At 36.1% G+C, this 23,782-nt stretch overlaps 1 protein-coding gene, 1 long non-coding RNA gene and 1 pseudogene across 3 annotated transcripts; 1 reads left to right on the top strand and 2 right to left on the bottom strand.

The window, feature by feature from the left end:
* Positions 1-1,635: 1,635 nt before the first annotated feature.
* LOC116298267 (putative cytosolic iron-sulfur protein assembly protein CIAO1 homolog) lies at positions 1,636-23,658 on the bottom strand. 2 transcript variants are annotated; one of them, XM_089025232.1, is made up of 14 exons: positions 23,559-23,658; positions 23,201-23,279; positions 22,465-22,544; positions 21,333-21,413; positions 18,119-18,238; positions 17,168-17,256; positions 16,931-16,992; positions 16,350-16,426; positions 16,171-16,233; positions 15,608-15,695; positions 14,832-14,895; positions 13,610-13,666; positions 12,799-12,874; positions 1,636-3,420 (listed from the first exon to the last, which is right to left on the bottom strand). In XM_089025232.1, exons 1-14 carry the CDS (start codon positions 23,593-23,595, stop codon positions 3,395-3,397), a joined length of 999 nt encoding a protein of 332 aa, XP_088881358.1. In that variant the 5' UTR covers positions 23,596-23,658; the 3' UTR covers positions 1,636-3,394. The 2 variants fall into 2 exon arrangements, with proteins under 2 accessions (XP_088881358.1, XP_088881357.1); XM_089025231.1 differs by lacking the exon at positions 1,636-3,420 and having other exon boundaries at positions 12,018-12,874.
* LOC116298276 (uncharacterized) lies at positions 2,232-4,047 on the top strand. Its single transcript, XR_004197315.2, has 2 exons — positions 2,232-2,372; positions 3,118-4,047. It is a non-coding gene; the product is annotated as an uncharacterized LOC116298276 (long non-coding RNA).
* Positions 18,513-20,121, bottom strand: LOC148904497 (uncharacterized; annotated as a pseudogene).
* Positions 23,659-23,782: the final 124 nt, after the last annotated feature.

Genomic DNA, 23,782 nt, shown 5'->3' on the forward strand with positions numbered 1-23,782 from the left:
CAAAGTAAAAAAAAAAATCCCCTGAAGAGTGAAGCAATTCACGAAACAGGCTTGTCGGGAAAAATGTTGTCTTGACTTTTTCTTCTCAAACAAATATTCTGCTCTACTTCTATCGATGTATTGAGCACTATTTTACGGAAAATTGATTCACAGATTTCTTACAAAGTATGTAATGTGGTCTATACTGTTGAAACAGTGCTCGATGCTACATCCAACCATCATGGGAAGACCGGCCGGCCGCCCGAGTAGAGGTTCTGATCGAAATCGGGGCCTGGAAAGGTTTGGGGAAGGTGTTTTAAGACACATTTCAAAATCCTTTGTTTAAAAAACGAAGTTTTTGAATTAATGAGCTGAACTCTTTTGTTAGAATGACATGTTAAGCTGTACTCATGTTTTAATTGGTTTATATCGCCTAAACCGCCTTTGTCGGAATCACTGACTAATGTTTAATTGGCAGGAAGCTTTTGTTGGAGAGGATTAAATCCTTTGTTTCGGCGACTGGTGGTTAGGAGTTATGAATTAATGAGTCTAGCCTTTAGAAGTCAAAAGACGTCGGACGAGCGTTCTGATTGGGCCTACTTTTGAAGCCTTTTTGTTAGGATGATGTGTTTAATTAGCAAAGACGTTAAATAAGAATTATGATTGGCTTACTTTGAATCTGAAAGTGTTTGAAGGACGTGTTGAAATAATTAACTGGTAAATACTCGAAAGGATCTTTTGTTTTGGTAGCAAGTGTGTTTGAAATGGGATATGGGGTTTTATGTAATGTGGTTAATAAACGAGCAGGAATGTTTTATCGGGTATAAAACACGAGGCGCAGCCGAGTGGTTTTAGACCCGATAAACCACGATCTGCGAGATTATTGAACGGCTTAGAAAACTTATGATGTTTGTTCTCATTGTGTACCGATTTTTTTACGAAATGAACCAAGTTTGATAGAGAAAATCCAAGTTAAAGTTTATGCAAATGAAGACGAATCTTTATCAGGATATAAAATCACCTTCATGGTCATGATTTCTAGTGTGTTTTCTTCATGAATTATTAATGAGTTTTCTAAGAATAATGAGTTGTAGCTTTTACTGCCGTAAAAAAGATCAATGCCCTCTAAACAACAACTGCCTCTCCTCCAGCATCATCTACAACGCTCATGTCACAACAAACGAGGACACTACTGGGAAAAACTACATTGGCCTGACAGAAGGAACATTCAAACAACGATACACTCAGCACAAACTATCTCTGCGAAATAGAAAATACGCTAACAGCACCGAACTTTCTAAATACATCTGGGACCTTAAAGATAACAACAAAGACTACAACATAGAATGGACAATCATCACTTCAGCCAGACCATACAGCAACATTTCTAAGAGGTGTGACCTGTGCTTAACAGAAAAGCTACTTATCATCAAAGCAAACAGCGACACTCTTTTAAACAAGCGATCCTCCAAATGCCGACATGAAAACAAGTTCTATCTGATGAACAATAGAAATCCAGGCCTAGCTAATTAACTCCTTTCCGAACAATACTTCTTTTGTAAATAATCATTACACCTCTTGTATATAAATATCACAGTAATAGGAATATGTTTCATTAAAGTCTGTCTGATGAGTGCGTAAGCACGAAACTCGGAGTTACAGTGAACATGTCTCGTCTTTAATCCAATCTTTACTATATATATATATATATATACATATACATATACATACATACCGTAAGAGAATGAAGAGACTGAGAGAGATTGATGACATCCTTTGATACGATCATTACACATAATGTTTTCCTGTTGAAACACGTCAATTCCTCTTTAAAAAGACTTTAACTACTGCTTACAGCTAACCACGACTCCGAATCAGTTGGCGAGTGTAGTTTTTTACATATTCTAGACTCAAACTGCGGTTTTTGAAAACCTGATGATGTATCACTTTTGTTTTAGACAAAACAAAGTGAATAGTAACTATAGAAATCTTAAAGGTCTCTTAAAAACACTATTCAATAAGGAACCACAATTTCCTCGTTTGCTTACAAAATTTACATATGTAAAGTTTATTGTATAGAGATAAGTTTTTTAAATGAAATTTAAGGATTGATTTAGAAATGCTTGAAGTACAAATGAGGAAGCTGCGGCTTGTATCATGACTTTGCAGTTCAGTTCTCGAGGGAAAATCAAAGATAAAAATGAGAATCAAAAATAACTAATTTCCCACACGCCGAAATTTCCCAGAATTGTAATAAAGTGTATATAAGACTGGCTGGAATTATTCTTGGAAACCACTTGAAGAACGGTGCCAAAGAGAAGCCGAATATACCAAGATCTATTGATTTGTCACGCCAAATTGATCCATTCATCGATTATAAACTCAAACTTGTGGTGAGTATGTTTCAGTTCATGGAAATGTGTAGTTTTTTTTCTTTTTTCTTGTACTATATCAAGAAAAATCTAGTTTGTCAATACTGAATGAATCAGAATAAGAATAAATCACAGTTGAAATTAGGACACAAAATTAGGCTAAAGCAATGATTCACTTATAGTAGTTTTTCGGCTTTTCTTTACTTTTGCATTTAAATAAGAAAACAATACATCGAATCGAAATATGGCGACCAATTTGAATAACTATTTTTTGGACTGACTAGCGACTGACTAGCCTCGTGTTCAAGTGGAAACTAAAAGCTTTTTTACATGTATGAGGATTGTGTACACGTATGATAGGCTAGTCAGACACTTGTCAGTCCAGAACAATAGTTATTCAAATTAGTCTAAATATTTCGATTCGGTTTATAATCCATGCTTCCTTTTTGTACTGTTTAATAAACGAGCAGGAGTGTTTTATCGGGTATAAAACACGAGGCGTAGCCGAGTGGTTTTAGACCCGATAAAACACGATCTGCGAGTTTATTAAACGGCTTAAAAAACTCCTGATGTATGTTCTCATACTGTACCGAATTCTTTACGAAATGAACCAAGTTTGATAGAGAAAATCCAAGTTAAAGTTTATGCAAATGAAGACGAATCTTTATCCGATATAAAATCACCTTCATGGTCATGATTTCTAGTGTGTTTTCTTCATGAATTATTAATGAGTTTTCTAAATATATATATATGTCGTCCTTTTCAGATATATTATGACAAATCTAGCAATTCTACTACTACTTCTATTTCTATCGCATGTCGTTGTTATTGAAGCGGCACCGTGTATTTGCCCAGCCTCATCCTGTGAAAGACGCGTTGTCAGAAACGGAGTGGTGGAGATCACGTGCACTGGTAGCTCTTACCACTGTTTGAGAAGAAGAAAGCGGTGCCGGCCTATTTATCACGTGTGTAATGGCACCAAAGTAGTAACAGGATGTGGATGTGGATAAAGACTAGACTCATAACCAGTCCATCGACATTGTTCACGGTTGATTCTTCAGTAGGTGGCCTAGACAGAAAATTATTTGAGACATTTGTGATAATAATAATATAATATTATGATGATAATAATAGTAATGATATCTAAAATTCTCTCTAAATTAGAGCAACATAATTATCAAATATGATATAAGTTACTGTATGTTAAATTTTACACAACTATAGGCCGGCTATCAAGTGATGTTTCCAGTGACATGAGGTTTAAAGAGTACAATTTTTTTAGCACTTTAGAAATAGATTTTGTAGCTTATATATTTCCGCATGCTGTATGCAAATTAGTCGAAACGTCTTTGTGCTTATATTAGTAGCAATTCCGAGGTTAACGGGAAAGACTGGGTCGAGTTGGTATAGCAGTGCATTGTGGGACTGTTTTAAGGGGACATTTTTCCAACATGGCGTCTATTTCGTTCCCTAAAACATTCCCACAATGCATTGCAATACCAACTCGATCCAGTTTCCCCTCAACCTCCGAATTGTAAAATTATACAAATTTGTCTTTGAAAAAATAGACTCAACGCTTTTAGTTATACATTATATTGGTCTTACAAAAGTGTACTTGGAGAAAACAAGAAGTTGTATATTTATAGAATTCTATTTATAAAAACAACTGGAATAAAATTCTGTGCAATAAATTGCACTAATATTTGTATTTTTGTAAAAAAAAAAAAAAAGGTGCTAAGATTTTGATAACAAATAGTAACTGTGTGTAGTTATCATGTTGCTTATTTATTAGGATTAAAATAATTAATATAATAAACCAATAGACCTCGGGGGAGGGGGAGATTACTCAGGAGGGTAAAAGTAACAGGTGTGCTCGTCGGAATGTTTCAAAAACACCCCTAAAATACCGGGAGTCTTTGAAAAAGGGCATGGCTTCACGATTTTTACTTCACTACTACACTACTACTACTACACTACTACTACACTACTACTACACTACTACACTACTACACTACTACACTACTACACTACTACACTACTACACTACTACACTACTATGAAGTTAGAGCAAGGTGGTCATTCGCTATTTTTATCGCACAAAAACAGCTCAAAGCCATTTATTCCGGTCTGTATAGTCAAAACAATCAAATAAGCAACAACGTATTAGTAAACTCATGTTCAAGACAACCATACTGAACGTATAGACCATAACATTTAAGGAATGCTCAGAAATGTCAAAGAAAAATATAGCTCTATTTTGGTTATTACGGAACTGTACATTTCATTTTTATCTTTTTCTGAGAAAATTTGACTAAAACATTAATAGACATTAAGATATGTTTGTAGAAAAAAGTAGACGACGTTTTGACCTTGACTCAAGTCCTTGTCAAGTCAAAAAAACTAGAATAATTAAGAAAAAATATATATGTACAGTATATATATATACAGTCAATGTCATTAACGTTGTCCACCGAAAAAAGACATTTATACATTTAGACTAAAGTGAGCCTGAACTTTAAATGTAAAATTCAACTCGTGAATCGAAAATCCAGAATGCCCCGACCATTTAGTGAGGATTGAAGATGGAGAATTGTATTTCAGCGTTTGTTTTATGCCAGAACGTTCGAAGAAACACGTGATATTTCTTTTAGTCTAAATGTGTAAATGCGTAAATGCGTAAATGCGTAAATGTGTAAATGTGTAAGTGTCTTTTTTTCGGTGGACAACGTTAATGACATTGACTGTATATTTATTTATTTATATATGTATGTATATATATATATTTATATTATAATTATATAATTTAAAATGGCCTAAGAAACAAAAAGAAAAAGGAACAGACAAATAGAAAAAGGAACTCAAGAAATGGTCGTGAAGGAAACTTCGCCCAAACTGAAAAAATACGTCATTTTCCGTTCATTGTTGCTATACCTTACGAGATGCCTAAAAACGTGATTTTCCGTTCGTTGCGTGACGTTTTCGAGATCTTTAAGTTAAGACTTTTTCCGTTCGTTGCGTGACGTTAAGAGATCCTAAAATACGTCATTTTCCATTCGTTGCGTGACGTTACGAGATCCATAAAATGATCTAATTGATCGATGCGTACGGACAATCGGTAGCAATTCAGTAAGCCACTTATTACTCATTTGTTTTCAGGAATAAATAACCTCACAAAGCTGTCAGCAAATTTCTAATCAATTAGCTAAGTATGTGACTTTTGAGTATACACATCCTCTTGACCTTTTGCAGTCATTTTAAGATAAATCTAAGAGAACAAATAGGAAAGGATAGAAGGAGGAAAAGGAAAATATGAGTAACAATACAATAACAATGCTTTAACTTTCACGTGTAAATCGTGAGATATATTTTAAATATATAATATTACAAATTTATGACTAAATTTCATCAGATTAGTTTTATCGTATTAGTCTAGTAATACTTTTTCGTATTATATTTTAGTCTCCTTTGAAATAATAATTGTATTTTGAAATATAATTAGGTTTTGAAGTAAAATTCCAATCTTTGTAATATTTCGACAAGTCACATATTGGTATATTATTAGATAATTCATAACTCTGTTCCTAAAAAATTTACAGATCATTTATTACTTATATACTGTTGGTAATAACAATTCATATTATAATATTAACTGAAGTGTGGACAGAAATCCATGAAAAATGGATTCAACTACTCCCATAGCAGTTAGGGAATGACAAAAAATTGAAGATTTTTTTTTCACCATGAGCCAGTCCTAGTATCTTAGTAATATTCATCTCAATATTTCAGTTACTATCAATCTTTTCTAAAAAATGTATATATAAATATATAAAACAAATATCATTAAGATTAGATTTTATATTCCTCGAACTGGTACTTATAGACTTGTATTATTATAGAGTGCACGCACTTAATCAATTAATTAGTACATTAATTAGTGGACATTAATTAGTACTAATTAGTACTATTTCATACAGAATCCTTTGTTTTCTATTGTTTATTTATCACCATTTAGTGCTAAAAATTAGTATTTGTTTCACGGGTTAAGTGCGTGCACTCTATTATTATAGACTAGACTATTATATTCTATGATTCTCGAATGTTTTTGAAATGAATCTAGAATAATTGATAAAACAGATAACATGTTGATTATAATAATACTCTAGCTTTCACGTGTCGATCGTGAGATAATTCCTAAAATATTACATTACAAAGAATATACTACACAATTGTTGATAACAGTTCCTTCAGCAAGTACGGACTTTTTGAAATTCCGGTTCTCTGTCATACGACATTGCATAAGCTAAGGGAATTTTTCTGTAAAATACAAAAATATATTTCACGATACACGCTTATAAATAAAGGTTTTTCGACTATGTATTAATTCATAACAAAAAAAAGACCAACTTGTTGAACCAACTAAATTTGGAGAGTAAACTTCAGGGAAATTACAAAAACTAGCTACTTTCAAATACTTTTAAAATTTTTTACAAGTTCAAAGAAAACAATAATGGGAAAGAATTTGGTAAGTTTTTTATACATAGTACATAATAATTTGGCAAGGTTTTGAATTATCTATCACTATTCAAGGCATTTATTCAAATATCAAGGAATAACAATATACGCCATAACTTATATCTAGTGCGAAAAACGGTCTCATAGTGTATACTCCAGTTTCGAATTCTGCTGTTCAGGGTAAACTCGATTTTGTGTAGAATATTCATGTGTTCCGTTTGTTTTGTTGGCCTTTGTAAGAAAGTAGCAAGAGAATGGCCTACTTAGCAAAAACTGGGATTTGTCCTACGACTGATGCTCGTTCTCGTGGCAAATCATGGAATATCCCAATTGCATAAAACTCGTATTTTCATATACACCTATTTCGATAAACGCTGTCATCGCCAAAGGCGATAGGCAGTAAGCGAAAGACGAAAAGCGATAGGATATAGGACATTCAAGATCCAAGAATAGCTGTAATGAATTGTGTTTCTGCTTCTTACTCTCGTCAAGAACATGGACCTTAGTGTTGAGACTGATTCAATGTTCTTTGTAGTGATCAACGAAACCATTTCCCTGTCGGAATGACCTATCGCCTTTGACGATGACCACGTTTATTGAAATAGGTGTATGCTCACTAGAGAGATTTTATTTTAACCTGTGAAAGAAAAATATAGAAAAAATATAGAAAATACAAGTAACGCTTGGGATATTCTATGATTTAGCCACTCGTCACGTCGAGTAGTTAGCATTAGTCATTCATTTCCGAAAAGTAAGGAGAAAAGGAAAATATTCAATTAAGTTTATTGACGCATTTCCGGACTGTATAGGAAATCATAAAAACCTCGAAAAAATACACATAAATATACTGTGGTACTGTTCTAATGTCGATATTCATCGTAAACACAGAAGAAGAAAAGGAGAAAAAAGAGAGTAATTAGGAAATAGAAAGGGAAAAGGCAAGAATTGAACAAAAACTTCGAAAACAGACGAGTTTTTCGTTTCAACACCCGGAAGGAATTTGATTCTTGATCAAATGACGACACACCTTAAAAGTAAAGTAATTATACGTAAAGTAATTATACGTAAAGTAATTATACGTAAAGTAATTATACGTAAAGTAATTATACATACGTAAGTTCTATTATTAGTAATAGACACAAATTCCATTTTTTTTATTTTTTGTTTTGTTTTGTTTTGTTTTGTTGTTGTTGTTGTAAAGTTATTTTATTTAACCCTTGGAAAACAGTCGTATAATTAATGAGTAATATATAAGGTAAAACTAGAGAAAACAATTATGGAATTCATCATAGTTTTGATTCATCAGCTTTTTAATTATAAATCAAGCCAAGCTTTCGAGCAGGATATTATAAAACTCCAAGAGTTTTTCAGGGTATAAATATAAACAAATCCCAGGACCCTGAACTTCGAAATTCTCCCTATAGGCCAAGCGACTTAATTTAAAGTGTTTGTATAGAAAACACTTTTACTTTTAATTCTTTTTTTTTTCTTTTTTTAATAAACTAAAAAAAAAAAAATTCGAATATTGTTCTAGAATTTTGTGTCGAAAATGAAATTTTCAAGGAGATTTCCGGAGTCCTAAAACAAATTTTCCCAAGAATTCCAGGAATAGTGCGTACCCTGCATCACATGCACCCCGACCAAACATATCCCCAACATGGCCGGCATGTCTACATTTGACTCTCTCGCGAATACCTGCAAACTAACAATTCAAAGTTGTTTTCTCCCTTTGTTTCTTTTCTAGAAATTATCTGGTGCAGTGCTACTATTTGTCTTGTGGTTCTATTTACATTACAGTCAAGCCTCTCCGTGCCAGTCTAGAGCTTGTGTTAAGAATCAAACCATCGGATCGGATGGTATTGTGCAAGTAGAGTGTAAAATAACATCAGCAGACTGCCTAAAATATGGAAATAGTGGCCTATGTGAACCCATTCATGCAAGATACAGGGGTCGCATGAAGCTGATTGGTTGTCGCTGTAAATAACTCATTCAAATGACTTATTCAAATTCAATAGACATTTTATTCGTGAAAGCTAGATTTTCTTGGCTTCCATGGTCTTCATTCAAGAAGCACAAGACAAAGTGTGAACTTGTTTCATATTTCTATCATAATTTTCGACAAATTCTGATGACTGAACTTGGCATTAGAATGAACCTTTGTAAACAAGTGATGTCTGTGATCGTCAAAAAAGGCAACATTCCACGTGGACATGCACCAATATTGGAGGATTTCTATGATATTTGAAATATATACCACACATTATTTTTTTGACTGAATGTCCCCCTTTTACGTCATGTCTACACCATCAATACCAAGGATCGTCTTCGTAGTTTCTGACACGGCTTTCTTTTGACTTCCGAAGGATTTAAAACATTTGAATAAGAGAAAAAGAATTAGGAATCTGGTATAGAGGCTTTGAACCATCACGTGATGGCAGCCATGACAGGAACAATTGCATCTGCTCTAATCTAATTTACATGAGAAAGATTTCATTTTTCCTGGGGAAGACCCCATTGTTGTGCCTCCTGTCATGGCTGCTATCACGTGATGATGCAAGCCTTTATTCAGTATCAAAAGTTAAGAAAGGGATTGGAAAAAATGCCCAAATATATGTTAGAATAAATACTCCTTTCGCAGTTCCCTGCGTCATCTTGAAATGTAGCCAACAGTGAGCTTGCAATGATAGAGACATGTGAATAATTGTTGTTCAAGATGTTAAAAAAAGGTCTCTATCATACAAGCTCACCGTTCGTCTCGCTTCGATGCAAAGGCACGGCTGCCTTTCAAGATGGCGCAGGGAACTGTGAAAGGGACCACTCGTGGTGTGTATTCTATCTGAATTTATCTCAAAACAGAAGGTCATCTTGTCATTGCATACCACTTAATTCAAATGGATCTTTCTTGGAGTTGCAAGATGTATAGTATTCTGAGTTAGAGTTATTGTGTTGCAGGGATATTAGTTAGCTCCAAACTCATTGTTCCCTGGTATTGTTTTATTGTCTTCGTGCTTCAAGTGCCCTGCAACACCAAGAAAGAGCCATTGAAATAAAAAAAGATATTTTTAGGAATTTGAACTGACAACTGCGCGCTACAATTTGTACAATTTCTAGATTTCTAGGTAAGACGAAAATCAAAAGCACCAATTCGGTACTTTCTGGGATATGATTTCGGCACTAAACCTAGCGTTCTGCTAACAATTGCCTAAAGAAATGCTGTATAGATAAAGCAATTTGAGTAAATTTAAAACTATCTTTGTTTCCAATATGGAAACACAGAGGAAACCTATTGGCAAAAGATAAGAATTGAGAATATAGAATATCGAAATTGACATATAGAATATATTTATTTCAGAAGAATCTTATCAGTCTATAGAAGAATACAACTTATTTAAAAGACCAAATATTTATTAATATAATGGTTGCCGCGATAAATTGTATTTCAAATACAAAAGATGTTTACTAAAGATTTGTAGATGGTATTCCACTAAATAAAAAAAATACGCAGAGCGTTTGGTTTTTGAATTGTAATAATAATAATAATAATAATAATAATAATAATAATAATAATAATAATAATAATAATAATTGAATAATAGTAATGGGATTAACAGTGGATTCCACAGAGTGGCTCTTCTTCCACTGGATTCCAATTGAAATATAGAAGTTGATTTTTGTGGAGGGAGGAAAGCTGGACAAACTATTGGCCGCTTTAGAAACGAGCAAGAGACTGGGGCGAGTTTTGAATTTTAATCTCATTAGAAAATGAACATGAATATGATTGGATGAAAAGAACTAGAATTATTGCCTTTCGAAAGTGTTGACAATTTACAAAGAATGTATGGTTACAAAAAACGCCTGTAACCATACATTGTTTGTATATTTTTCAGACTCTGGAAGGCTTGTAACTCTGGTTCTTTTTATCCAATCATGTTCGGATTTCATAGACTTACTAATATTGAGATGCTTTATCAGATGACGAAACATTTTTGCTAATTAGATTAAAAACTCGCTCCAGTCTTTTGCTAGTTTCTAAAGTGGCCAATAAGAAACTCCAAAAACGGTCTCCAGAGTGGAAATTTTCGAATACGGATGCGTGTGGACGGTCGTATCCGCAAATTTTCGAATACGATGACGTAAACACTATTTTGCGCATGCTCAATAAGAAAAACTATCCGTCAAAGGGACTAGGCACTAGTGTGCATCAGGGCGGATCATGAAATTTCCGGATACGTGTGGACAGTGAAAACGATTCGAAAACGATTCGAATACGCTGCGTGTGGACGCGTACATTTTCGTATCCGCAAAAAAAAAAAAAAAAAAAATTGCGGATACAAAAATTTCCGGATACGTGTGGACGGGGCCTAAATAAATACATAAAAAGAAAAAAAAAAGGCATCATAGTGATACACACTAAACTTGTAAATGTAGAATACTATGGAAAAGGGAAAAGACACGCACAAGTTTGACACGGGGTTTGATCGGGGCTTTTCTACTTTGTTATTTTCCATTGGTGAGAGCAATGACTGGACATGCTGTCATGCGTAAGTGGACGCTTGTGTTTGACAATGCATTCACGGTCAAATTGTGTTGTTAAACGGTGTGGTGAATCGGTTTCTATATTGTTGGAGAATCGAAGAAATACGGGACGCTGCTCTCCATCTATTCGGTTGTCCCAAAAAACGCGATAGCAAATGTCCAGGTTGAGTGAGGGGAAGATGCATCTATCTCAGTAAGATAGCAAATTTTCCATCAAAATTTTCATTTCTGCAGCCCTTTTCTTGGAATGTTCGTATTCCATACTGCTAGTCAGCATATTCCCAAATCAAGAGCCCATTGCTAGGAGCATCCATCTTTCATACTGGGTCTGTGAACCAGCATCTTCCAAATCAGGAGCCCATTGCTAGGAGCATCCATCTTTCATACTGGGTCTGTGAACCAGCATCTTCCAAATCAGGAGCCCATTGCTAGGAGCATCCATCTTTCATACTGGGTCTGTGAACCAGCATCTTCCAAATCAGGAGCCCATTGCTAGGAGCATCCATTTCAATACTGGGTGTGTGAAGCAGCATGTACATGGTATTCCAATTTATATCAAGGTATTGTCAATCAGCCAATCATAATCCAGGCATAGACGACAAATGTGAGTAATGGAAGTTATAATTCTATTATTGTATTTGTAATAATAAAACCTAGTAAACAATGAAATAATCTATCCGATCCTACCCTAATCCCATTTCCTCACATCAAACAAACTCTGTTTTAGTCCTTTTGTCGCTAAGTCAACCATGCTACTCTGTTCTTGACCCCGTTATTCTATATCTCGTGAATACAAGCAGCCAAGGTTTTTCAAACAGGTTCAAGAACTCTGGCAGATAAATAGATTAGCAAAAGAAGAAGAATTCTCATTTCAGGGAAGTGCTTTTCTTTGGTAATTCCTACATATACCTTCTTGCATGTAACGTCAAAGGAGGAAAAAATAAAAGAATTTTAATCTCCTGAGAATTGGAAACCTCTTGTTATGTCTTGCAAATTGAGCTGCATTCCGACGTACTGCAAGGGGTCTATAGCGAGTCTCAACAGCTCAAGATAACCTGCTGTTGGTTTGAGAATGTGGTCTTAATGTGGTAGCATTACGCCAAAGTTAAGAATTCTTGAGACCTGGTAGTATACATTAAGTAGCAGGGAGCGGATCCAGGGAGTGTCCTGGGGTGACCGGACACCCCTCTAACACCGTAATTACTCTTACGCTTTTTTGAAGCAATGCATAATAACTCTATATACATTTCTTCATTTGGGACACCCCCTAACAACGTCCTGGACCCGCCCCAGTAGGGTTCATTGTATAGAGAAATTCAATGTCATTCACTTGGTTGGTTATACAAATGGATATAAAATTATTGATCATCACTGACATATTTCCATATCTTAACAGTACCGTCATCTGAACAAGAAGCCAAAATGTTGCCATCTTTGGGATTCCATTTGATGCTGTTGACATCTTGTTCGTGTGCCTAAAAAGATTGAAGTGGAAATGGAAATGAATGAAAATGGAATAGACGTAATAGACCCCTTGCAGCACGTCGGAATGCTATTCAATTTGGAGGAAAATTGAGCTGCTTTCACGTCACCGACAAGGGATCTATAACAAATGCTGCTCATCTTAGATCACGTCATATTGATTACTTGACTCTCATAAATATTGATATATCTTCTCAAGTGTTACGAGTAAACAAAACAAATAATACCCAAGGGCATAAGACGTAGTCTATAATAAGGAAAATACAGTAATTAAGTACACTTAAATTCGTGATGGAAATTGAAAGACAATATGAGATCTAGTGGTTATGAAGCCGATCAACGATCCCTCACGAATGAGTAAAAGCTGAGGGCTTACATAAAATCGAGGTTTTACGGTATATGTAAAATGATGTAAACGTCAAAAGAAGTGCGTTTTTTTTGTGTGTGTTGTTGTTGTTTTTTTGTTGTTTTTTTTATTTGTTTTTGTTTGTTTTTGTTTTTGTTTTTTCTTGTTTTTTTTTTGTTTTTTTGTTTTTTTGTTTTGTTTTGTTTTTTTTGACATTTATTTATTTATTCCTATTAAATACTAAAGTTACAAGTACAAACCGTTAGTTAAGTACTGAACTTACAAAAACAAAACCACACAAGTAAAAACTTAAAATACGGTGGGGGGGGGGGGGGGGGGATGCAAAGGGCGGCTAAAAGAAGTTTTGGAATAAGTGTCGAACCTTGTTTTTCATCGCCGCTATTGTGAATGATGGTTGGTTTCTGTTGGAGTTTATATCCTAAAACAAGATAAAATTGAACAATATTATTACTAGGTATCATTGTCAGTGCTAAATTCTATCATCGTCACTACCACCGACAATCAACAAAGCCCACACCACAACCTCCACCTTCGACACTAGAGAAAAACGTTTGCGCATGCGTGCACTTCAGAACGTTTTCTAATACTTTTGAAAGAAAATAAATGTTTGTTGTTCTCCAAGTATACAAAAATGTTCGCGAGTATACTTTTGTCAGACTAAGATACTGTATTAACAAACACACTATGAAAGAATTAGTCTTAAATTTCAAGCATGGACACCAAGTTTTGGCATTTTGTGAAGTCCAATTTATAAGGCATGTTTGAAAATCAAATTCACATATGTTTTGACTAATTTGCATACGGATTCTGAGCATGCGCAGACGTTTTTCACTCGTGTCACCACCATCATTATTACAGAGATACCAAGTATGAAGTCACTCGCTACGAAAAACGACTCCCGGGTCCAAATTAAGCATGACGTCACTCGCTACGAAAAACGACTTCCGGGTCCAAATTAAACATGACGTCACTCGCTACGAAAAACGACTTTCGGGTCCAAATTAAAACGCAGGTCTGAACAGATTTTTCTTACTTTTTCTTCGTGACAGAATTTTTTGTCCAAAGTTCTATATAATTGTTTCAGGTAGTTCAGGAAGTTGAATTATTGAGAATAATTTTCTATCTATTTTAGCTATCGTCATCACCGTCACCATCATCATTATTGCTGCAGCTCTTTCCGTCTTTTCTTCAGTGATCAAAAATTAATTAATTAAGACCGTCGTGAATTTGAATTACGGAAGCCGCGCGGGGCTGTCTTACACTCCGGGTGAGAAAGATCAAAGGCCTGTCCGCAATTGTTGAAAATAAATTTTCCCAATGGACCAAATCCACTTGGGCGTAATGATTACCCGTTACAGACCACGTGTCATTCCCTAGAGCATCAATTCTTTGTTCAACGTTTGCATATGAGAAGACATATGAACATGGATACAACTAAGAGAATATTCTCTTGATACAACTCAAACAAAGAATCTTATTCTCGAGAGAATGACACGTGGTCTGAAACATTACGCCCGAGGTAAAGAGGTCTTTTCGATTACAGGTATATTAGTTAAAGGGACTGTAACTGGCATTGAAGGTACCTCTTGGAATATGCGGATACAGTCATCCCCCGCAGCAGAAGCAATCAGCCCATTTACCTTAGACCTAAGAAGAGGTAAACATGAAAATTAATGAAAGAAATTACATTTAGCATACATCACTTCTACAACTTTGGGACTGTTCATTATTTATGCCATTGGAAGGGGGGGGGGGGGGGGTTTGGAGGAAAAGTAGGGGGGCTTTGAAAAAAAATCGCACAAAGAAGGGGGGGCTTTAATAGTATTTCCTGACTTAAAGGGGGGTTGAAACAAATAATTAAGGTATGTCTAAAAGGTCAGAAGGAGAGGGGGGGGATCATAATTTTTTTTAGATAGAATTGGGGGGATTGTGAATTTTTCCAAGTTTTTTTTCGATTTTTCCTCCAGTAAAAAATGGGATTCAGCGATGGTATTTCCAGCGTAGTTCTTTTTCCACTAAATTTTAATTGGAATTTAGAACTTAATTCTTGCCGAGGGAATGGCCCTGAAAAAACCAGGAATAAAACAACAAAAATCTCTATAGACCTCTTCGGCTCTGACGTAATGTTTTCCCATTTCAGACCACATGTCATTCCCTAGAGTATATTTTCTTTGTTTAAGGTTTGCGCTCGGTTGCACATGAGAAGACACATGAATATGGATACAGCTCAAACAAAGAATCCTATTCTCAAGGGAATGACAAGTGGTCTGAAATGGGAAAACATTACACCCAAGGCTAAAAGTGTCCTTAAACAGATTATTTTCAATTATAAATTATAATTAATAAAGAATTCACCAACCAGTCTACATCATAAACTGTTCGGTTGTGATATCCTGATAGGACACAAACACATTTCATCTTTGGGTCCTTGCCAGCAGTAACGACACCTGAAAAAAACAACCAAGAAACATAAATTTTATTTAATTACTATTTATTTATTATAAATATTATACTTATGCACTCCAAAAGAACTCCAAAAGAATATCTGGTGACTATAGTACATTATTATGGCGTAATTATAGCGTTTTTACTACCACTACCACACTCCCTTGCACACTTTCTTTCGTTCAGTTAATATAGCACCAATCGTCTTTCTATTCTCACGAGGCAGTATAAATTTGAAGGAGAAAGAAAATTCGCGTAGCATTTTGGTAAAAGTATTCAAAAAGTGCCATCATGCAAACGTCCTATTCTACAAAAAATACGAATCGGGAAAAATCATTTCAAGAAAAGAAAAGGAGTTTAACATGACAATCAACGACATTCTCTGAATCCGTCCTGCTTACTTCCCTTCCTTATATCCTGCTTGAGAAAATTTTATTCTTCCTTTAGTTAATATCATTAGTTTAAACTAAAACATACCTTCTTGGTTCCCTGGCAGATATGATTGCCATATTCTTAAAGTTTTGTCATCGCTGGCAGAAACTATGTCCACAAAAAACATGTATGACTAAGATATTCGTATTGTATTGTTACTTTTCTTACTCAAATAAAATACGATCATTGCAGAGTTTAGTTGAATTTATTTTTTAAACACTGACCTAATCTATCTCCTTTCGCATTGAAGCTGATAGACCAGACGGTTGATTCATGACCTTCCAGAGTATCAAAACATATCCTGACAATAGATCATGTCATAGAAGTTAATCACTGCATGATCTTCCATAAACATATCGTTCCTGTCATCCCATAAACTTCATTACCATCATGATCATGTCATCACCATCATGACCATGTCATCGCCATCACGACCACGCCATCGCCATGATGACCATGTCATCATCATCATGACCATGTCATCACCATCACGACCATGTCATCACCATGATTGCCATGTCATCATCATCATCACCATGACCATGTCATCACGACCATGTCATCATCATCATGACCATGTCATCATCATCATGACCATGTCATCACCATCATGACCATGTCATCACCATCATGACCATGCCATCCCCATCATGACCATGTCGTCACCATCATGACCATATCATCGCCATCATGACCATGTCATCACCATCACGACCATGTCATCGCCATCACAACCTTGCTGTATGTTTACTCCAGAATCTTTATAATACTGGATACTATTAGCAGTGGGATTTACAGCTCTTACCAATCATCGTCGTCATCTTTATATAGTTTAATAGTGTCATCATATCCACAGGATGCAAGAATCTACAAAGAATAAGGTTAATAACAGGTAACTAAAAAGTTTTGTCTCAAGTAACACACTAATAGATAATGAATTGTGATTATCTATTGAGTTTTGGATGCATTTGGTAAACAAATCATGCAAGAAGCAAAAGAGTACTACAAGATCAGATCTTAAAGTTGATAGATCACTGCCAACCTCATCTGTAGGATGCCACAATGTTTTCTTGATGTCTTGAGTGTGATTATGAATAACACTGGCACATTCATACTCATCATCTTCCAGAACTGTCAAAAAAAAAAATGTTTATCACAGTAAGTATATGTTATAGGACTCCGTGCTGTCCAATTAAGAAATAATAATTGGATGAGGAAAATTCCGAGGACTGACAAAATTGGATGAGGCCATGGGCCAAGTCCAATTTGGCAGTCAGAGGAATTTTTTGAATTTGGCAGTCAGAGGAATTTTTCGAATCTAATTATTTCTTGATTGGGGAGCATGAAAGAAAATAATTAAGAAAATAATTGGACAGTTACCTATATGGGATTAATGAGAAGCTGTATAATTACAATATCTTATTCTGCTGCAGTTACCTGACTATCAGACTTTTTGTGCCATTTTTATCATAGGTTCATTTGTATCCACTACCAGAATTCATTGCAACAATATTTCCTTCTACAGTTCCCTGCACCATCATGAGAGGTAACCGTGCCTGAGCATGTATCAAAAAGTCAAGGATGGCAGTGACCTTGCAGTGATAGAGGCATGTAAAATGATTGTCCAGGGTGTTAAAAAAATTCTTTATTTTTGCAAGCAAGGTCACTGCTCTGCTCTCATTTCCATGCACAGTCTATTGGTTCATAAAGATATTCCATCATTGTGGCAGTCCTGTAAAGATCCTACTCATTAGAAATGTGGTACCAACTTACAGCATCTACAGAACGCAGTATGTGGTAAGGCATGGAACACAAGTGGTATCTGAAAAACTCACAGTACAAAATGTGCCATGCCACGGCCCTGACTGTGCCATACTGTGCAATCCTTTGGTTTTATGGATGCTGTCAATCACATACCATGTGGCATGCCATTCTATAGTCATATAAGATGTACCCTTAGGATAATATTACAATGGCTTCCTGTCTCTCTTACCATCCCATATCCAAACACTCTTATCTCTGCCACAAGTTGCTAGCAGTGACCCCGACTTCGACCAATCAACACTCTTGACTTCATTTTCATGTCCTTCTAATGTTGCATTGCATTCAAACTCTGGAAAGAAAAAAATTAAGTTTACACATACAATTATTTTTTGTTTCAAGAATTTACTACAGTACTGTATATACAAGAAGACTCTCTTTGTGATGCAAGTCCAACTCACAAGTTCCTACAATTAAAAATGTCTGAACAGTAAAAAACTGCCAGATATTCAAAGTTTATAAATCTTTTTGTTTCAAAGCAGCATTTTGTAAATGAACTAGAAATTTTTTTCTGAAAATGTCTTCCATTGGCAAATGAAGGGAATTACAACTGTTATAACAAATAACTACTGTATGTCGTGGACGTGTATGCCGTTGAGGGGTGTCTTTGTGTTCTCTCTGGTAGGGAAGTGCTCGCCCAGTAGGTCGAGGTTGAGCAGTGACTCGTAGGACAGGTACATGTCTCGCACGGAGCTGCTTACATACACCATCGAGCGGCAGGTTGTTTTGGCACCGTCTCGTGAGGCTGCTGTTAGTGTGGCAAAGAACGCACCCTCAATGGCGATAGGGGAGCGGTTGGCGGCTGAGAGGCCAAGACTGACTGGTCGCAAGTCATCACGGGAAAATCCACAGGCAGTGAACTCCTCTAGGGACCAGAGGTCTGATTGTGCGCCAGTATCTGCGATTGCAGATATTTTTGCCTCCTCGTTAAAGCAGTGGTTGTGAGATCGGTTGTTTGGTCCGTCAACGGTGATGGTGACGGACACTCTGGGGTGTTCTCTGAAACGAGCTCTTCTCCATTCGCCCTTGGAGAATATGTGATGCTCTAGTCTCGTTGATGGGGGCCTATGGATTGTACTATGTGTTATGGTCAGGTCCCGTTTATAGCGTTGAGAGTGCTGTCTTCTTCGGCGCCGATGACTGTTGTGGGTGCTGTGTACGCTGACTGTTGTGATTTGGGCGATAGGCTCAGATTCTAGTGCCTGGATGTTGGCGGGTTTTTGGCGTTGCTTTCGTCTTCGGGCCCTGTAGCAGTTTATGCACACTTGATGGGGCTTGGTGTTCCATCCTCGCGCTCCTTCTGTAAAGGTTTTGAAGGGACTCTTACAGTCGGGGCAAGTTGCCTCTTTGGCTTGATCTGGATGTGATGGGGCCGCAGAGGGTTGTGTTCTTCATTGTTGCTGGAATGATGACATGCCAGAGAGGGTTGATGGTGGGAGTGCATTTCGGGCCATTTCTTTGTTTTCCACCAAGGCAATAACGTCGTTCACCGCTTTCTGCAGGATGTCTTTGGTCCCGAGTACCTCGCGACGTATGTCGGGGTCGTAAATGCCGTTGAGTAGGACGTCTCGGAGGATGTGGTCTGTATAGTTAACGGTTTTGCCGCACTCGCACCGTGTGCTGTAGGCACAGGTTTCGGCCTTTCCTCGCGCCCGAGCTGTGAAGGCACGGAATGCCTCGTCGCGTTCCTGATGTAATTGCAGCAACTCGGTGCGTATAACGCACGTGGCAACCGGGATGACGGCCAGTGAGCGCATAGCAGAGAGAAGATTTCCGAGGGATTCCGATGTTGCCTTGTGGTTGGCCTTTAGGATGCTATCTCCCAATGCAGGTCCAGCACACTGAAAGAGCTGAGATGGGGCTGAAGCATCGTCTATGCCAGAGCCAGAGCGAAATACTTCCCAACGGCGGACGAATACGTTCCATTCCTCTATTGAAATGCCGATGTCTACTTTCGGCCGATCTAGTTTCAGTCCTCTTGACGCTGGGGCCTGGAGCGTTGTGGCAGTGTCTCTGTGTGCTAGCCCATGGTTATTTAGTAGTGCAACGGCGACGGCGTCTGTGACATCCTGTGTCTTAAAGGTGCAGCTAGGAACAGAACATTCAACTACAACCATGACTCTATCATGAAGAAAGAGATGCTTCTCGATGTCTGATATTACATATCAAACAATTGTTGTCGTTCGCGGGCTTCCTGTGGTGACAAACCACGCTCCCCTCCCCTACACATTTCTAGTCCTTTTTCGGCCAAAACCAAGATGGCTGTCTAGTTAGTGATGTTTTCACTCGATTTACTGTAAATTTGAGCAGTTTTGAGCCAGAAATTCGCCTATTTAGTGAAGAAAATTATATTCCAATTTCCAAATATGGTAAGTACATTCCTTATATGGTAAAAGAAACGTCTCGAGCGGAAGGACAACTTTTCTATGTGGAAAGTTTGATATGTTTTATTCTACAACGATGATAGAGTCCTAAGATACAAATAAATAAAATCTAAGCTAAATAATAGCACTTAAAGTAAATCATGTATAGATAAATGTAAAGTAAACGATTACACATATAATAAATGGAAAACTTACATAAATAAAGATATACTGGTGCTGAATAGTCTTGTATTATAGTTCTGTCCTAAAACGTAATCTTAACGTAAACAAGATGGCCGCTCCTACCGAGCCGGTCAGCGGTATCTAACTCGTGTCCAGGCCCTAGTGGCCAGTAGAGAACTCTTCAAAGTTCACTACAGTATTTTCCCTGCTTGATTTTCACTGTTTCAGGTTGTGAAATGAAAAGGGTTTTCATTTTGATCATTTTGGTAGCCTAACTTTTCTTTTGATTTTTCTGGCAACAAAATTAACAAAAGGCCCTGATCTCAGCCCTGTATGTCTATTAGGTGTAATGGGATGATGGTAATGATGGATATTTCAGTACATGATGCATGGACTAATGAACAGGTTGTCTGACAGACAGGTGGATACATATATTAGTGATCTTTAAAACAGACGATGAGTATGTGAATGAGCACCAGTTTTAAAATTGGTCCTGTGCACGATGCATGGTTAAAACGTTTGTAAAATGTTTATTTTGGAGGAACTTTATATGGGACTCTTGTCCTGTCGTTCTTTCACTTAACTTGTGTTTTTCTTAATTTATTTTGTAAATAATTACTAGTTGTAAAGCTAATAACTAAATAAAAAATAAATAAATAAATAAAATGTACTCATATTCATTCTCATACTAATCATTGGATCTAAAGCGCGTTCTCTACAGTTCTCTGTACAGAAAGAGGATGGGAGAAGAAAAAGGATGGTGTCTAGGAATACTGCACAATATACAGTCTGTACATGTACTGTATTTTTTAAATAATATGAGAGACTCCATTTACAAACCTCCACTTTTTTTGTCCCATATACAAGTCGTTGCATCAAAGCTTGCTGAAGCGAGGTATGTTCCACAGGGTGACCAAGCAACTAAACGGGAAATGAATTAAATATTCATAATTTGAGAAATTGAAAAATGAACCAATTATTTCAAAGCAAAAACAATCTCAAATTCATTACATAATAAATAATGACGTAAGTATCATTACCCAGGTGATTCGAGAACATTGCGACCTACTGATTGGTCAAAAACTTTTTGGATTATTTCTTGATAATACAGAGTAATATACGATTGCAAACTAAACTGTACGTTGATGCATGCCACTTTTAAAATAAATGATAATTTATTAATGGTTCATGAACATCTCTTTTAGAAATAAACCCATGTTTTATATTTTCATTCAAATAATCACCTGTGTAGTGATATTAAAACAATTATTATTCCCAAAAGTGAATATCAGTGAATATCATATATATATTTATTTATTTATTTTTAATAATATTCTTAGTAAGCACATTTCAAAAAGACCTCAATGCACTTTACAATATAAAACCTTGTGTAAAGAATATACTATGAAATAATATAAAATATTGGTTAAGAAAATATAAAGCATAAAAATTGATTGATATACGTACCTATGCTAATATAATTTAACAACACAACTTTATATATTTATATTCATAATATAATATTTACAGAGCCAGGGGTCTTCGAGCAGCAAAATCAGTAAATATTTATAGATAATCACTGAGCACTGAGGCGAATAATTGTTGAATAAAAGACCAAATAGAGGTTTTTCGGTTGTAGAAAAATGAAGATGTAATTTATCTTACATCAAACTGAACAAGCAGAGAGTGATTGCTCAGACTCCCAGATCACAGGCTATTAACCAAAGCACTTGATGCTGATGCCAAGATCAACTTTGAATTTAAAGAGTTTATTTTTGCAGAGAAAGGAATTAAATTGAACCAGAGAACCCAGGAAAAAAACCTTGAATCACAGGACAGATCAACTCTTATACTCCATGCAACACCAAGCCCACATGACATTGATCAGAAGTGGCTGCAGATTATCAGCTCAGACTACAAATGCTTTCCACGCACATATTAAGTTTAGTTAGATATTTTTAAAAAATCTCACTTGATCTTATAGTTCTCTGATGTCCATCCTCTAGAATTGTCTTGCACATCCATTTGTCACCTTCTTTGCCCCATATGCGGATGTTCAAACGAAGTCAAGAAATCATAATAAGTAGAACCTGTATGCTACTGAGTTCTCATAGAGTGCAAACAATATAACCGTGAAACTTTAGTAATACTAAATAGCACAATTTCAAGCAAATTCCATTGTTTTCTATTGTTTAACTAGCACTATTTCGTACTATTTAGTAATTAGTGTTTCACGGATTAATTGTTTGCACTCTACTCTACATTCATTGAGACTCAAGTTTGCACAAATACAGTTATACTTGCCTTATTACATGACATTTTTATAACATCTTTTGCAACTTTGAAGGCTTGCCATATGTTACATTTTGATTTGGCAATTCCATTTTGAGACATTTGCATGATGGCATCATCGACTTCTACTACCAGACTCCCTTGCACACTTTCTTTTGTTCAGTTAAATAGCCATGTTGGAAGATGTAACAAAAGAATTAATTGACAATTCTTTTGTTAAGTTCCACCAACAGGGCTGCCGTGAAAACCTTCAATAGTCTTACTATGGTCATACCCGCAAAATTTAGCTAGTTAAATCTTTTGTCACTCACTTAATACAAAATTTCACCAGCGTTTTGCGAGTTTGCGAGCGTTAAATTCATGCCCTGCCATATGCAGGAAACAAGACCTTAAGCATATAGAGTCAATTTAAGGATATTGTTTTGTCACCACTAGAGCTTGCAAGTACTGTTCCTGTGGGATTCCAAGCAACACACCATACTCTGTCTTCATGACCTGGAGTAGGATATAAAATGTTGGATCACGGGATAATGCAGAGAGTGGAGATTTTAGAGTGGTTTTTACAAACCCATGAAACAGAGTGTACTAATTAGAGTTTAAAAGTTGGATAAACACAATAGAAAACAAAAGAATTGGATTGTAATACACCCGGAATACAACAGCGTTCTAAATAAGCTAAAATGTATTTCACGGGTTTATGATAGCCGCATACAAGCAGCATACCATAAAGTTAAACTTCCTCCGTTTAATATCAATGCATTTACTGTCATTTACCTTCAAGAACAGATAATAATTCAATGTTCCCCGTCATTTCTTTGCCCAATCTGCAGCAATAAATAGCAAAAGTTCGTGAAACGCAAACACTGACAGGCGTTCCAAGGGTAACTTGCTTTGAAGGCTGGTGCATGCTGGGATATATTACCACAGGGATCCCATGGCCCAACAGACTTGGGAGAACTGGTAAAAAGGTGGGTCAAAAAGGTTAGCCAAATGTTGGG

This window comes from Actinia tenebrosa, unplaced genomic scaffold (genome assembly GCF_029948245.1).
Source record: "Actinia tenebrosa isolate PJP-AT-01 unplaced genomic scaffold, QUT_ActTen_1.0 PGA_scaffold9__36_contigs__length_13948895, whole genome shotgun sequence".
Classification (NCBI taxonomy): domain Eukaryota; kingdom Metazoa; phylum Cnidaria; class Anthozoa; order Actiniaria; family Actiniidae; genus Actinia; species Actinia tenebrosa.